The sequence below is a fragment of the Colobus angolensis genome, unplaced genomic scaffold (genome assembly GCF_000951035.1).
Source record: "Colobus angolensis palliatus isolate OR3802 unplaced genomic scaffold, Cang.pa_1.0 Scaffold230, whole genome shotgun sequence".
Lineage (NCBI taxonomy): Eukaryota > Metazoa > Chordata > Mammalia > Primates > Cercopithecidae > Colobus > Colobus angolensis.
The window spans coordinates 1,683,837-1,698,980 of NW_012115489.1; the positions used below are offsets into that span (position 1 = coordinate 1,683,837).

The 15,144-nt window shown below is 34.3% G+C and overlaps 1 protein-coding gene across 4 annotated transcripts in view; it reads right to left on the reverse strand.

Moving 5' to 3' along the window:
* NADK2 (NAD kinase 2, mitochondrial) overlaps nucleotides 1-15,144 on the reverse strand; it is a 54,576-nt gene that overhangs the window by 20,260 nt on the left and 19,172 nt on the right. For 2 of the 4 annotated variants that reach the window (XM_011944360.1, XM_011944362.1), the window contains exons 6-9: nucleotides 13,747-13,883; nucleotides 7,768-7,846; nucleotides 4,527-4,592; nucleotides 3,056-3,151 (exon numbers count right to left, since the gene is read on the reverse strand). In XM_011944360.1, coding sequence (XP_011799750.1) covers nucleotides 3,056-3,151; nucleotides 4,527-4,592; nucleotides 7,768-7,846; nucleotides 13,747-13,883 — 378 coding nt within the window. The remainder of the gene's footprint in view (nucleotides 1-3,055; nucleotides 3,152-4,526; nucleotides 4,593-7,767; nucleotides 7,847-13,746; nucleotides 13,884-15,144) is intronic. The other 2 variants (XM_011944363.1, XM_011944364.1) reach the window with 1 other exon arrangement.

Genomic DNA, 15,144 nt, shown 5'->3' on the forward strand with positions numbered 1-15,144 from the left:
TGGGAGTTACCCGATTTTCCAGGTGTTGTGTGTCTCAGTTCCCCTAGCTAGGAAAAGGGATTCCCTTCCCCCTTGCGCTTCCCAGGTGAGGGGATGCCTCTCCCTGCTTCAGCTCTCGCTGGTCAGGCTGCAGCAGCTGACCAGCACCGGTTGTCCGGCACTCCCTAGTGAGATGACCCCAGTACCTCAGTTGAAAATGCAGAAATCACCGGTCTTCTGTGTCGCTCGCGCTGGGAGTTGGAGACTGGAGCTGTTCCTATTCGGCCATCTTGCTCCCGCCCCTCTGCCCATTTTTTATGATAAGAACACTGGGTAAACACAATCTCTATTTCTAACAGAAATTTCCATTTCTATTTCTAATTTCACTCTAGTTTTCAAAAAGTAGCATAGCATGTTCAACAGGAAAGATGCTATCATCACAAATGAAAGCTGTTAGCTGTAATGTTTTCAATTTAATCTATGAGATAGTTACAAAATAATTTTATAACATATTAAAGGATTAATTTTTTTCACAAAATTATTGGAAAATTCATTTTAGATATGTTCCTTTCACTGGCCTTCAGGAAAATAAGTTATTAACCTATCTTTTTAAATGATACTTCTTATTTTTTCCAAAAGACTATTTGGCTAATTTTTTTATTGAATACTTATGAATTAAATGACATGATATCTGAAAAATAACTTCAAAATAAATAGGACAAAAGTAGATAGATGGGGTACAGAGGCAACAAGACTGGGCATGTGTTGATAATTACTACTAGCTAATGGTATGTGGGGATTCATTACACTATTTTGTCACTTATTAAAAATTTCTCATAATAAAAGCTTAAGAAGTCATGCTAAACAAGAAGGAAATAAAACTCTAAATCAAACCATTCAAATTTAAAAGTTTGACAAGCATTGTTTTAGCTATATACAATTGTGAGCATATAGTCATTTACTCAAAAAATATTTTTTGAGTGAATACATATAAGGTACTGTGCACACAAAAGATTAAGCACGAAAAAAAAAAAAAAGCCCTAATCACCATCCCAAATCCATGAAGTTGCTTTAACTAGCTGGGTACTAGCATATTAGATAACTAATAATCTAACAACAGCTATAACAGTGCTATGAGAAAAAGTGTTAGGGAAGGATAAAAATGACTAATTCACTGTCTTTATGAAAGAGGTGAGTGTTAAAGATTTGCTAAAGAGAATGACATTTCAAGACTGAATTTTCAGCCAGTGAATAGAAAGTGGAGTGTTCAGGCACTCAAGGCAGGAAGAAGTTGCAATGAGCAAAAATAAAAAGCCAAGCGAGAACAAGAAGCGTGCTGAGAATTGCAAGTAGTTGTGCCAATTCTAGTGTGCCATAGGTGGGAGTAAGGGTAGGGCAGGAATAAGGCCAATAAGATCACTAAGGTCATATGATAAAGGGCCTCAAATGACAGATTAAGCAATCTGAACAGTGGTCAATGAAACTTGTAAAGCAGAGAACAGAGATAGATTTATCTACATTTTAGAAATATTACTCTGTTGTAGATACTGGAAAGGATGTGGAGAAATAGGAACACTTTTACACTGTTGGTAGGAGCGTAAATTAGTTCAACCATTCGTAGAAGGCAGTGTGGCGATTCCTCAAGGATATATAATTAGAAATACCATTTGACCCAGCAATCCCATTACTGGGGATATACCCAAAGGATTATAAGTCATGCTACTATAAAGACACATGCACACGTATGTTTATTGCGGCACTATTCACAATAGCAAAGACTTGGAACCAACCCAAATATCCATCAATAATAGACTGGATAAAGAAAATGTGGCACATATACACCATGGAATACTATGCAGCCATGAAAAAGAATGAGTTCATGTCCTTTGTAGGGACATGGATGAAGCTGGAAACTATCATTCTCAGCAAAATATCTCAAGGACAGAAAACTAAACACCACATGTTCTCACTCATAAAACATCAGAACACATGGACACAGGGAGGGTCACACACCAGGGCCTTTTGCTGGGGGGGACTGAGGGAGGGATAGCATTAGGAGAAATACCTAATGTAAACGAGGAGCTGATGGGTGCAGCAAACCAACATGGCACGTGTGTACCTACGTAACAAACCTGCATGTTGTGCACATGTACCCTAGAACTTGAAGTTTAATAATAATTTTTTAAAAAGTGAAAAAAAAAAAAGGAAATATTACTCTGTGTAGTGCAGATGACAGCCTCAAGAATAAAAGGTGAGGCACAAAGAATATTCACTAAAAAGGTGCAGGCTTGGACCAAAGTAGCAGCAGTAGAAACCCAAAAAGTAGACTAAGATTTCAGAAGCACAATGAACAGGATTTCGAGACTGGGATATATAGAGAGGAGAATGAAGAATGGAGGACTCCAAAGGTAAGAACAAGGTTTTGAGAAATCATGTTTTGCTTTTTTTCTCTAGACATGGAGTCGGGTAAATGCTGATGGTATTCAGCAATATAAAGAACACAAAAAGAAAAACTGAAGACAATAAATTCAGTTCTGAATGTGTTGAATCTGAAGCGCTACTAATATCCTATCTGGCATGTAATTTTAGAATGTGAGTTTGTACTCAGGAGAGAAGGTATGTTTGGGAGGCATCTGTGAGGAATGTACTAAGAAGACGAGACTACCCAGAGGGAGGTTATAGAGTAAACAGGACACAGGATGCACCAGGTTATCTCCAGTTAGGCTTTTAATATACAAACCTCCAGTCTATTTTTGTTTATTGTACTTTGTATTCATTTTCTTACTATTATTTAAAATATTTTTCATTTTTAAGAAAAGATAGTCCCAAAACCACTTCTCATTTCCTTTCCTTTACAAACCTAGTGCTCAATAATGACCAAATCCAGGCTGTAACTATAATCCAAGAAGTCAAGGCAGGACTACTAGACCCCAATGATGAATGAAACAGAAACTCGGCCTACCTACATAACACCACCAGGACACCTCTTGCGTATTCCATGCCTTAGATGTGCCAATATATTACATTACTGAAAATATTTCGCAAAACTTGATAAGCAATATCCCAAGTTACTTACCAGGCCTTTGATCCTGTTCCAGTACACAAATTGAGCCCTGAACTCTTCTGTTTTTCCCATGGACCATCATCAACTGAAATCTCATAGTAGGAAGCCCTGTGAATTGAGAATATAAAACTGTTTGCTGAGCTTATGGTTCACAGTAAATAAGATAGTCTTCTTCAGAACTAAGAAAATCTTAATTAAGTCAGCTTACCCAAGAAATACTGGACTTAGTAGGCACACACATCATGATGCTAATTCCAATACCGATTAAGTGACAAAGTTAGAATAAAAAAACAAAAAACAACAAAAAAAAAACTACATGTCTGCATGCCTGTCTGATTTATATATTCCTTTCTGACAATACTTTAATATTTTAAATAGGGGCTTCTTGTAAATTTCTGGCTAGCACTGTGCTATTGCTCTTATGGAATCTAACATACACAGAGCCTCATTTCAGAATTCAAAAAAGAAAATACTATTCTTAAGTGAATTTCATTCTTGGTAGCTAGTCCTTGATATATTGTAAAGCTGATTCTAATTCTTAAAGTTATTAATAGTTTCTACTAAACTCTTGTTTCTTAAGCTACATGCTAATGTACGTTTTGAATTGGTACTAAGCTAACAGAGATTAGATAATAAAGCTGTAAAGAAAATTCTCAACCAATACTGGATAGTGGACAAAACTAGAGATAAACCAGAACTAGAAATTTCTTTGAGATTTACATTTCTTAAAATATTTCATTAATATGAAATAAAATGGGTTTTCTGGCACCAGCAAAAATGGCACTATTCTTTAACTCCATGAATGCATAAATGATTTGTAACTATTCAAAGAACTTTTGAAATGTCTAAAAGCCTATTTTGTAAACTCTATCTTAAAATAATTGTGTCACTGATCAACAGTGAATTTTTTTCTCCAGCAAATAAAAAAGTTAAGATAAAACCGTAATAAAACACAAATTTTCAAAATAATAACAATTACTGGACATGCTTACAAACACTAACACTGTGGATAATTTATCTCTTATTCTAACCTTTACAGTTTATCCTGTAAGCTCTTAATTTGTGAGGGTTTTGCATAATACAACTCCTTTTCACTTTTTTCTCTATAGTCAGAATTTTTTATTAAAAATAAAAGATAGCAGGCCTAACATTCACATTTAATCTATTTCATAGCTTTGTTATATCTTCCTAGAAAACACACATATTAGGAGCCTATTATGTACAGACAAGCCAGCCAAATCCATAGAAGTGGCTGCTACTATGCCAGAATCAAGTAGAAACAAAAGAGATTAAAGGTAAGGGCGCATGGGTAGAAAAGAAGCAGAGGCAGAGAGAAAGACAAGTACAGTCAAGTGAGAGATGCTGAGCCCAAAATAATGAGCAAATTTAGTGTCATTCTCACATGCAAGTTTATCAGGATTAGTCAATTCATAGAATTTTTGTTTCAGGGAAATTATGTTTTTAAGGCAGCAATAAAACTCACAGTCCCTTTAGAGTGGGTATACTTCTTCTTAAATTGTCCACTGCTACAGCCCAAGAATAAGACATTCTAGGTTAGAATAGGAGAAAAGAAAACAAAATTGGGCCTTTAAAATGTTCTTAAATCTAAGAACATTATAAATGAGGCAGGAATAATATTGCTGCACTTCACATTTTCCAAGCAAGGCACTTAAGTTTTCAGAGCATAGTGAAGCCTCAATACAGAATCTAGAATCAGAAATACTGGGCTTACGTTACAGTTCTGATGCTAGCTAATTATACGACCTTGGGCTAGTTATTTGAACTCTCCAAATCTCAATTTGGTCACTAATAAATACAACTACCTTTCTCATTGCTATGAGCATTAAATGAGATAGCATACACAATATGAGCAGTGCCTGACACATAGCAGGCATCCAATAAATGTTCATTTCCTTTCTGCCTAAGGGTCTATGTCATAAAATCTTTAAAAGTGAGTTATAATACCTGCAGTAGTTAAACTGTTTTCAATAGCATCAGAAGCCAATCCATTGCTGTCCTTACTTAGTAAAACCATAAGGTGAGACATCAAAGAACACAAAAAGCAGCAGCATCAGTTATTTATGAGATAAACCAACCAGATCACTACTGCCACATAAAATAAAAGCATTTGATTGAAAATCCCCTCAAGAAACTTCAGACTCCCCCGAAATCTATCAACTGATGCCAGTTTTCCTCCATATATGTTATTTAATTTTTTAGTAAGTATAAAATTATAAAGCAAAGCTAGCTCTCAGCAGTTACCTTTAAAATACACAAACAGAATAAAATAAGCCATTAAATGGCTTCCCTGAAGTAAGCATAAACTCACAAAACATTTTTATCATTGCATTTATTTAAGGTAGACTTTCTCCAATCTCATTTAAAGTTCTTCCTCTCTTCTCTATCTTGTCTTTAGAATAATGACAAGATTGTATCACTAGAGTTAAATTTTTTCTTCTCTCATCTACCACATAGTATCTATAATTCATGTCCGTATTGCTTCAAACTTTATATGCAGCAAAAGAGAACACTTTATATATAGCATAAGTCTTGCTGTGTTAAAGTATATTTTTATACTTTACTATACTGTTTCCTAAATATTTTATCTTTGAATAATAAATTTTACTTTTAACTTTTTTAAATTATGTATTACTCTCCAAAAAATTAAGATACCACTACCTTTGTTATTCATCTTTACATCCCTAATGACTCACATATTACACACAGCACATGCACAATGTATTTTTGTTAAATATTACATAAACAACATAATTACAAATCAAAAAAACTGTTGAAACCATTCTGCTGAATCAAACTTCAATTCTTTTTCAACACAACCCAAGTCGAGTCATTGGCTACAATGTGAATATCTTTTTTAGTTAAGACAAGTTTTTCTCACTATAATCAAAGTTCTTATAAAAGGATATGACTTCCAGCAAACAAAATTTCAGAATTTATGGAACTCTTAGTAAACTAGGGATCCAACAACATAATCTTCAAAGGGTCACTCACATGGTTCTAGTAGCAGGAAAGTAGCAAATAAAACTCATCTCTAATCTTCTACCCTTAATTTACTTACATCTACAAGGATGAGAAGCCAGGTTCTAAAGTACTATCAAGAGTTAACTTTACATCACAGTAGTCATTTTATAGCTTGTCACTGTGTTCCACAAAAATGTTTTGCAAAAAAAATTATGTTGATAATGTAAGCCTAAGTTATATTCAAGTCCCACAAAATAGATTCTGCCAGTAATGAAACACATACATTTTTGCACTCCTAATAAGGAACTACATTAACCTTAATTTTTACAATAATGGTTATAATCTTGAACTGTCGATGCACTTGCCTTATGATGTGTTACACTAAAAAGGATACAACATCAACTATGGAGCATTGCTGTCAAAAATGCCTAGTCTGAATCTAACATGAAAAAAAAAAATCATACAAATTTAAAATAAGGGATATTCTGCAATTCAACTGGCTTAGACCATTCAAAAATATTAATAACATGAATGACAAAACAGGATGGAAGTGTTCTTAATTTTAAAAGGCCATGATGGCCAAATGCAATGTGTGATCCTTAATTGGATCCTGGATAAAAACAAGCAAACAAATTATAAAAACAAGCAAGCAAACAAATCGGCTTTAAGAAGCACTAATTAATAGGAAATATTGATATGAACTGCCTATAAAAGTTTTCTATCTATTGCAAATTTATACTTAGTATATTACTCTCTTAAATATTTATAAGCTGGGAACAGTGATATGCACGTCTAGTCCCTGCTACTCAGGAAGCTGAGGCAGGAGCATAGCTTGAGTCCAGATTTAAAGGCCAACCTGGGCAACATTCAGACATGGTAAGACACCATCTCTAAAAAATAAAAATAAAACATTAATAAAGCATCTGGCCAAGTGCAGTGGCTCACACCTGTAATCCTAGCACTTTGGGAGGCCGAGGTGGGTGGATCACCTGAGGCCAGGAGTTTGAAACCAGCCTGGCCAACATGGTGTATCAGGGGAACCAGCCCCCAATATTTAAGAAATTATAAGAGTATTGATTGGGGAAGTGATAAATGTCCATGAAATCTTCACAATTTATGTTCAGAGACTGCAGTAAAGACAGACATAAGAAATTATAAAAGTATTAATTTTGGGAACTGTTAATGTCCATTAAATTTTCACAATTTATGTTCTTCTGCCGCAGCTTCAGCCAGTCTCTCCGTTTGAGGTCCCTGACTTCTCACAACAATGGTGAAACGCCATCTCTACTAAAAATAAAAAATTAGCCAGGTGTGGTGGCACGTGCCTGTAGTCCCAGCTACTCGGGAGGCTGAGGCAGGCTAATCGCTTGAACTCGGGAGGCAGAGGTTGAAGTAAGCCATCACGCCACTGCAATTCAGCCTGGGTGATAGAGTGAGACTCGGTCCCAAAAATAATAATAATAATAATAAAGAATCTATATAAACAGATTAAAGGCTCTGGGATGCAGTACAATAACTTTATTTAATACAGGGTTTTACAAACTTTTTTTGCCATACAATGTTCTTTCCCCTTAATACATATTAACATCTATGAAGGTTTTGGAAATATTTCATTAAATAATGAACTGCCATTACTTACAAAAGATTATTCACAAATCTTAGCCAGGTTGTAGAAATTGAATAAATATCCAAAAGCACTAAAACATTAAATTCCATGCTCAAGATCACTGGTTTAAAAGTACCTGGATGACAGACTCTCCCCAATGAAGACTTCATTTAGTGCTCTCACTGGCAGAAGTTGGGGTCCTGAAGCCTCACACCCTGCATGTAATTTAAGACAAAGAAAATCCAAGATAGCTCCTTGATTTCTAGAAATGCTATAAAAAATTTATAACACATTACAACTTTTATATTTTTGCTTTTAAAAGAATCACATACTTTAATATAGTTAACATTTAAATTATCTTTTACTTAAAGCATCCACAACATAAACCTTAAAGGAACCTAAACTTACACCTGTAATGAAGGCCCGAGTCTCTCTCCAAAATAAACCTTAATTCTTCCTGAAGCAATTTCTCAAGAGTGATGAACTATATTTATCCATCTCAAAAGATTCTTGTTGTTACACTTAGTTTTATCTTGGAAGCTTCAGAGATATAACTTACCAATTAAAACAAGAACTATTTTGGATTTAAGCAGCAAATGATATCCATGGCTTGGATGATAGAAACCAAATAAGGTATGTTAAGAAATCAGACATTTTTTTCCAAATAAGGAAACCTCAAGAGTGTTTTTAGCAACAGCAGCACTGGAGGAAATATTTCCACGTGCCCCTTCATAATTCCTAAAAAATGTTTTCTTTTTTTAAATCTATAAGGTTGTGTGCACAAAGTAATCTTCCTTCATAATTACTTAAACATTACACCATCATATAAAATGACTGTCCCCTTCAAATGGTTCCCTTTACTTCTTTTATTAGTTTCCAACTGGAAAAGGCAACTCTGTATCCTCAATGTCACAACTATCAGATTTACTGGACTCAAGTATCTCCCACTAGGCTAGCATCATGAGAAAAGTTCGCTTTCTGTCAGACAAGTTGACTTTTCTGTCTCCTCCACAATTCCTACGAAGTTAATATTTAAAAATCCATCCCAATTGTGGTAGGCAGGCTCCAAGTTGGTGTCCAGTGATTCCTGCCTTCCTGGTATTCACACTTTTGTGAATACATATACTCACACTCTCTTTCTCACATCATACTAGGGTTGTTCTATGTGACCAACAGAATATGGAAGCAGTGATGGCATATCACTTCTGAGATCAGGTTAGAAAAGACACTGTTGCTTCTACCTTGGCTGCTCTCTTTCTCTTAGATCTCCTGCTCTAAGGAAGAGATAACATGAACAACCCTTTGGAGGGACCAACATAGTGAGGAACTGAAGCCATCTGCTAAAAGCCATGTGATGAGCTGGAAAGTGTGTTCTCCAGTTCCAGTCATGTCTTTATATACCGCTGTCCTGGCCAACAGCTTGATTGTCACCTCCTGCCTACGCCAGAACTAGCTAAGCTATACTCTCAGAATCCTGACCTTTATAATCTGTGTGAGGTCATAAATATTTACATTTAAGATGCTAAGCTGAGGGATTTGTTATACAACAATAGTTACCTAATACACTATAGTTACCAAATACACTAATAAAACCACCACTGTCACCAAGACCACATTGATCTATTCTTCTCCTTTGACTTGGTAGCCTAATTATTATATTCTTCTGTTTATTATGTTTATTAAATTGAACATTACATTTTTCTCATTTATTTTGGACTATAACTGCCTAAAGGGAACCCAATTATTCTTTCAAATATAACAAGTTATTACAATACCAAGTACCCTTGGAGTACTTATGGTTTACCTAAATTATCAGCTCAACTTCATAATACAGAGAAAGACCTTGATACAAAAAGCTAAATATATATATATATATAGCTTAAAGCCAGTTTTAGTCATATATATGTATATACACACACACATATATATATATACACACATATATATAAAGATTTGATATGTTTAATCAAATTTGATTGCACATAAGACTAAAACTGGCTTTAAACTGTCTTAGGTACTACACATATTCACATTTTCATTCTTGACAGTTTTACAAACATAAATGGCTAAAATTTATTGTTTAAATTACTTTTCCTTAAATAATTACTAATGAAATTCATTTTAGATTACTATACCCACAGATTTCCTACAAATGCTCAACAATAGGTACTCATGAAATATCACCAGTAAATTTGAGCTCTCACCATCAAACTGTAACCATGTTTCCCTTTTATATAGTCTTGACTTTCCACCTCTATTCTCATTTTCCCTCATCCTAATTTATCTCTCCATATTACATTTTTATTACATGTGCTTGTTGAATTTCAATTCAAAACTTTCATCAAATGAGTTAGACAATAAATAAGATTGCTTCAAATCTCATTAATCATCTTAATTCTGCTTATTTTTTCATACTAATTCACTACTAAACCTTATCTAATCACAGAACTGTGTTCATTTAAAACTTGTCTCAATGGGACATGAAAAGATGGACTCCATACCATTACTTTATTTTTTTGAGACAGAGTTTAGCTCTTGTTGCCCAGGCTGGAGTGCAACGGCATGATCTTGGCTCACTGCAACCTCCACCCACCAGGTTCAAGAGATTCTCCTGCCTCCGCCTCCTGAGGAGCTGGGATTACACACATGCACCACCATGCCTGGCTAATTTTGTATTTTTAGTAGAGACGAGGTTTTATCATGTTGGTCAGGCTGCTCTCAAACTCCTGACTTCAGGTGATTCGCCCACCTCGGCCTCTCAAAGTGCTGGAATTACAGGTGTGAGCCACCATGCCCAGCCACCAATTACTTTTTTATCCAAGTGAATAGATTACAAAATTATAATTTGTATTTTTAAACACAGAATTGTAATACTAGTGACACAAACTACTACACTGTGTAATTCTCTCACACTATGATGTTGCTAAACTTTATTTCCAGGTCTACTTGCACTGGATGGAGTCATGTGACTAGTAATGCCCAATGCAATGTGGACAAAATTAATGAAAAGGCCTAGTTCCTAAAACTTCCCATAAGATCTTCTATGTTCTCTGTTTTCTCCCCATAAGATACAGAGGATCCAATAGAAGACTCAGAGGCCTTAAAATATGGTAGCAGCCACTATTTGGTAGCAGCTATGGTTGCCTGAAAACTCCTTGGACAATGAGATGAGTTAAAAATAAGCTTTTGCATTCAGTCACTGAGTTCTGGGATTGTTTATTAAACCAATTCATCTCTCTATATTAATACAACCAGTCTTTATTTATATAGCATTTACATTGTGTTAGGTATTGCATATCATCTAAAGGTTATTAAAGTATAGGGAAGGATGTGCATAGGTTATATGCCAATACTATGCCATTTTATATGAGGGATGTGAACATCCTCGAATTTTGGTATCTGTAGGGGGTCCTAGAACCAATCCCCCTCAGGTACCAAGGGATAAGTGTATATGAAATAATCTGCTCCAGTCACCACCCCCTCCATCTCCTCCTCCTCTCTGGAAGCTTGCAGTAGCTGTTTGTATTCTGACAAAACTTGGTGAAGAACATTTTACCATTAATTATGTGAAACACTTTGTGGGTCCTTTCAATTCAAAGACTCTTGCCTAAGTTTCCTAATTGAAATTTTTAAAAAGTATTAACTGATTCATACTAACTATATATTTATAGAGAACAGGTAATATTTTGATACACGCATACAATGTATAATGATCAAATCAGGGTATTTAGGATATCCATCACCTCAAATACTTGTCATTTGTGTTGGGAATATTTCAAATCTTCTCTTCCAGCTATTTTGAAATGAGGTATTTTGAAATATAAAATAAATTGTTAATTATAATCGGCCTACTATGCTACTGAATGCTAGCACTTATTCCTTCCATCTAAGTGCATGTTTGTAACCATTAAGCAACCTCTGCTCATCCCACCTTTCACCCTTCCCAGGCTTTAGTAACTATCACTGTACTCTCTATCTCCATGAGATCAACTTTTTCAGCTCTCACATATGAATGAAAGCATGTGATATTTGTATTTCTATGCTTGACTTATTTCACCTCACATAGTGACCTCCAGTTCCATTCATGTTGCTGCAAATCTCAAGATTTCATTCTTTTTATGGCTGAATAGTACTCCATTGTGTATATATATACACCATATTTTCCATATTCATTTATCTACTGATTCATTTATCTACTTTGACTCCATACTTGGCTATTGTGAATAGGGCTGCAACAAACATGAGGTGCCAGTATCCCTTTGCCATACTGATTTCCTTTCCTTTGGATAAATAGCCAGTAGTGGGATTGCTAGATTGTATGGGAGTTCTATTTTAGACTTTTGAGAAACCTTCATGCTGTTTTCCATAATGGCTTTACTTATTTACATTACCACCAACAGTGTATAAGAGTTCCCTTTTCTCCACATCCTTGCCAGTACTTGTTATTTTTGTCTTTTTGATAATGGCCATTCTAACTGGGGAAGAGATGATATCTCACTGTGGTTTTGATTTGCATTTCCCTGATGATTAGTGACGTTGAGCATTTTTTCATATAGCTGTTGGTCATCCGTATGTCTTCTGAGAAACTTCTATTCAGAAACTTTGCCACTTTTTAATGAGATTATTTGTTTGTTTGTTGTTTGAATTCCTTGTATATGCTGGATATTAGTCCCTTGTTAGATGAATAGTTTGCAAGTATTTTCTCCGATTCTATAGGCTGTCTCTTCACTCTTGTGTCCGTTGTTATGCAGAAGATTTGTTTAATATAGCTCCATTTGTCTATTCTGTTTTTGTTGCCTGTGCTTTTGAAGTCTTAGCCATAAAATCTTTGCCTAGACCAATGTGCTGAATAATTTCCCCTGCCTGTTTTGACAAATCATGTATAATTTTTTGATTTTGAATATTTTTCTGTTCTTTTTCTGGAACTACCATTAATCAGATATCAACATCCTAGATGCTGAGCTATGATTCACTAACTTTGTATGTAATATTGTTTCTATATATGAAATATTGACTTCATTTATAAACTAAACACAGTAAATCTGAGGAATCTGAGCAGTGACTCTTTATATACCAATCTATATCTTTTTATAAGACTGCTGGTGAAGACAGTCAAATCTACCATCTATTGGTGGTAGCAGTAACTTCTTTCAGTGAGGGATTAAAATTTCTAACTATTATTTTTAAATTGTGCTTAACAGTTACTGCAGACTTTCAAAAACAATAATAGAAGTTCATGCACATATAATTTAAGATTTTTTTAATATAATTTTTTTTGGGGGAGAACCTTTAAAACACAACATAAACACACATTTTAGAAACATGTTAACCTATAAAGCTGTAAGTCACCATGAAAAACTCTGGAATAAGTGGATATAAACCTCAGGTACCATGAAAGAGCAGAAGCAGAAAGCAAAAATGTGAAAGAGCTTTTCCTGATAAATTTATCCAGAAAATAAAACACAGGAGAAAACTGTATCTTTTTATACAGTCTACAAATATTTAAGATTTCTTTTGGGATATTCTTGCATCATTAAAGTCCTACATTTGCTAGAAAAAGTGGGAAAATACGGCTCAAAATGGAGAATTCGCTTTAACCCTCCTAACAAAAAAAGCTGCCAAATCACCTTATGCTAATATTCTCTAAGCTACACAAATATTTCAAGCACAAATCCTAAGGCTGGAATGCAAAATTTCCCAACAAATATATTTCATATATTTAAGTATAACTATATAAAATGTATAACCATCATAATCTTCCACAGATTAGCTCATTTCATCTTTACTGCTTTCTTTTTTTTTTTTTTTTTGACATTTCAAAGATTAAGGCCAAGAATCTTTTCCCAAACATCAACTATCTTATCAGATACTTTACAATCCTTCCCTAATCAGCTAGTTTTCAAATCTGTCCTAGAAAACATGTAGAAATATGCTATTATTTCTTACTTCGGATTCTAATAAACTTTACAATTGAAGTAATTCACTGTACTTTGTTAAGTGCTACTAATGAAACTAAAAACAAGTTAATCATAAATTATTACATCAAAAAAATTGAAGTCAAAGGAACTATGAGTTAAATATTTCCCCAAACACATCTGATGCCCAATCCACCTACTTTCATCATGAGCTCTTTCAATGTTAAGGGCTCTATTGTGTTGATTCAAGCTTAGCTGCTGCTCGTGAAGGTCCACAGGAACAGGGTTTATGCCAGTCCCTTCAAGGTATAACCTGATTCTCTGCCTCCACAACCACCTTAGAAAAGTGAAGAAAAGGCGAATTATGTTAAAATAGAATAAATTAAAGAGTACACATTATAATAATTTAATGAAATTAAATAGTTAATAAAAAAGTTACTAGTTATTCCATGAATAAGTTATATCAGAAACACCTAAAGTCTATAGCTTCCTTATCAATGACAGATTTGAATATTTATTCTCTTTTCAATTATAATGGAAATACCTAATGTGCTTGTACAAAATCTCCCAAGTAACTTAAATTAAGTCGAACTCTATCAAGAACCCAAAAAGTCCAAGATACTGAGCAAGATATAGTTTGTGCTTTGCTCAGCAAAAAATATACAAAAAAGAAAGCAAACAAATTAAAATAATATTGTGTTCAGATGGCTGGATTAGATAAAAATCTCTCTCCACAAATTTTGTAATGCAGTTTTTCTAAAACAATAAAAGGAAAAAAGAATTAAGAAACAATAAATAAAACAGTTTTGATTACACCTAAAAATTTAAATAACATCTCTGGTAAAAGGAAAAAAAAATCAGATTTAATTGATTTCAAAACCAATAATCAATGTATCGAAAGTCAATGGGACAGATTCTGCTTGGTAAGTATACAAAAATATACTTCCACTTGGTAGGTACAAATTAGCCATTTTAAAGTTGTCAAACTTCTGAAATGACTAGAAACTAGAATTATTGGTAATGAAATGATTCTAGAAAAGTCAAGAAGATGTAATACAACTTCACAAATATCTGTGGGAAAAGCTTTCCCCAACTATAAAATATAGTCCAAGTCAGAAAATAAAAAGTAGTCCAACTTGGCTCTCTCAAATATAATTGGCCAACCTCATGCTCCTTCTTCCACCTTCCTGTTTTCCTGATGGTATGACCACTGAACACATTAAGCAAAAGAAATTTTTAAAAATCCCATCCCCACTACTTAAGAAATACTTTTATGTGAGACAGTAACCAGGAATCTCAGCATGGTTGGATTAAATCCAACTCTCAATCATTACTAGATGGGAGATAAAGATAAAAAATATAAAATCTAAAAATTCAAACAATTTTAGCCAAAGTTTTAATTACCTTTCCACTAAACTGATAAGGACAAGTAACAAGGTTAAGAAAGTAGAGACATGGCTGCTATCTCACTGAAGGAGAAAAAAAATCTCTGTATGTAGTTATATTATAGGCCAACCAACATTTGTCAGGATTTCTCTCCACAATTCCAACTGGACTAGGAGAAGGTAAATTAGACCTATGTGTGACTCAGCTAATAC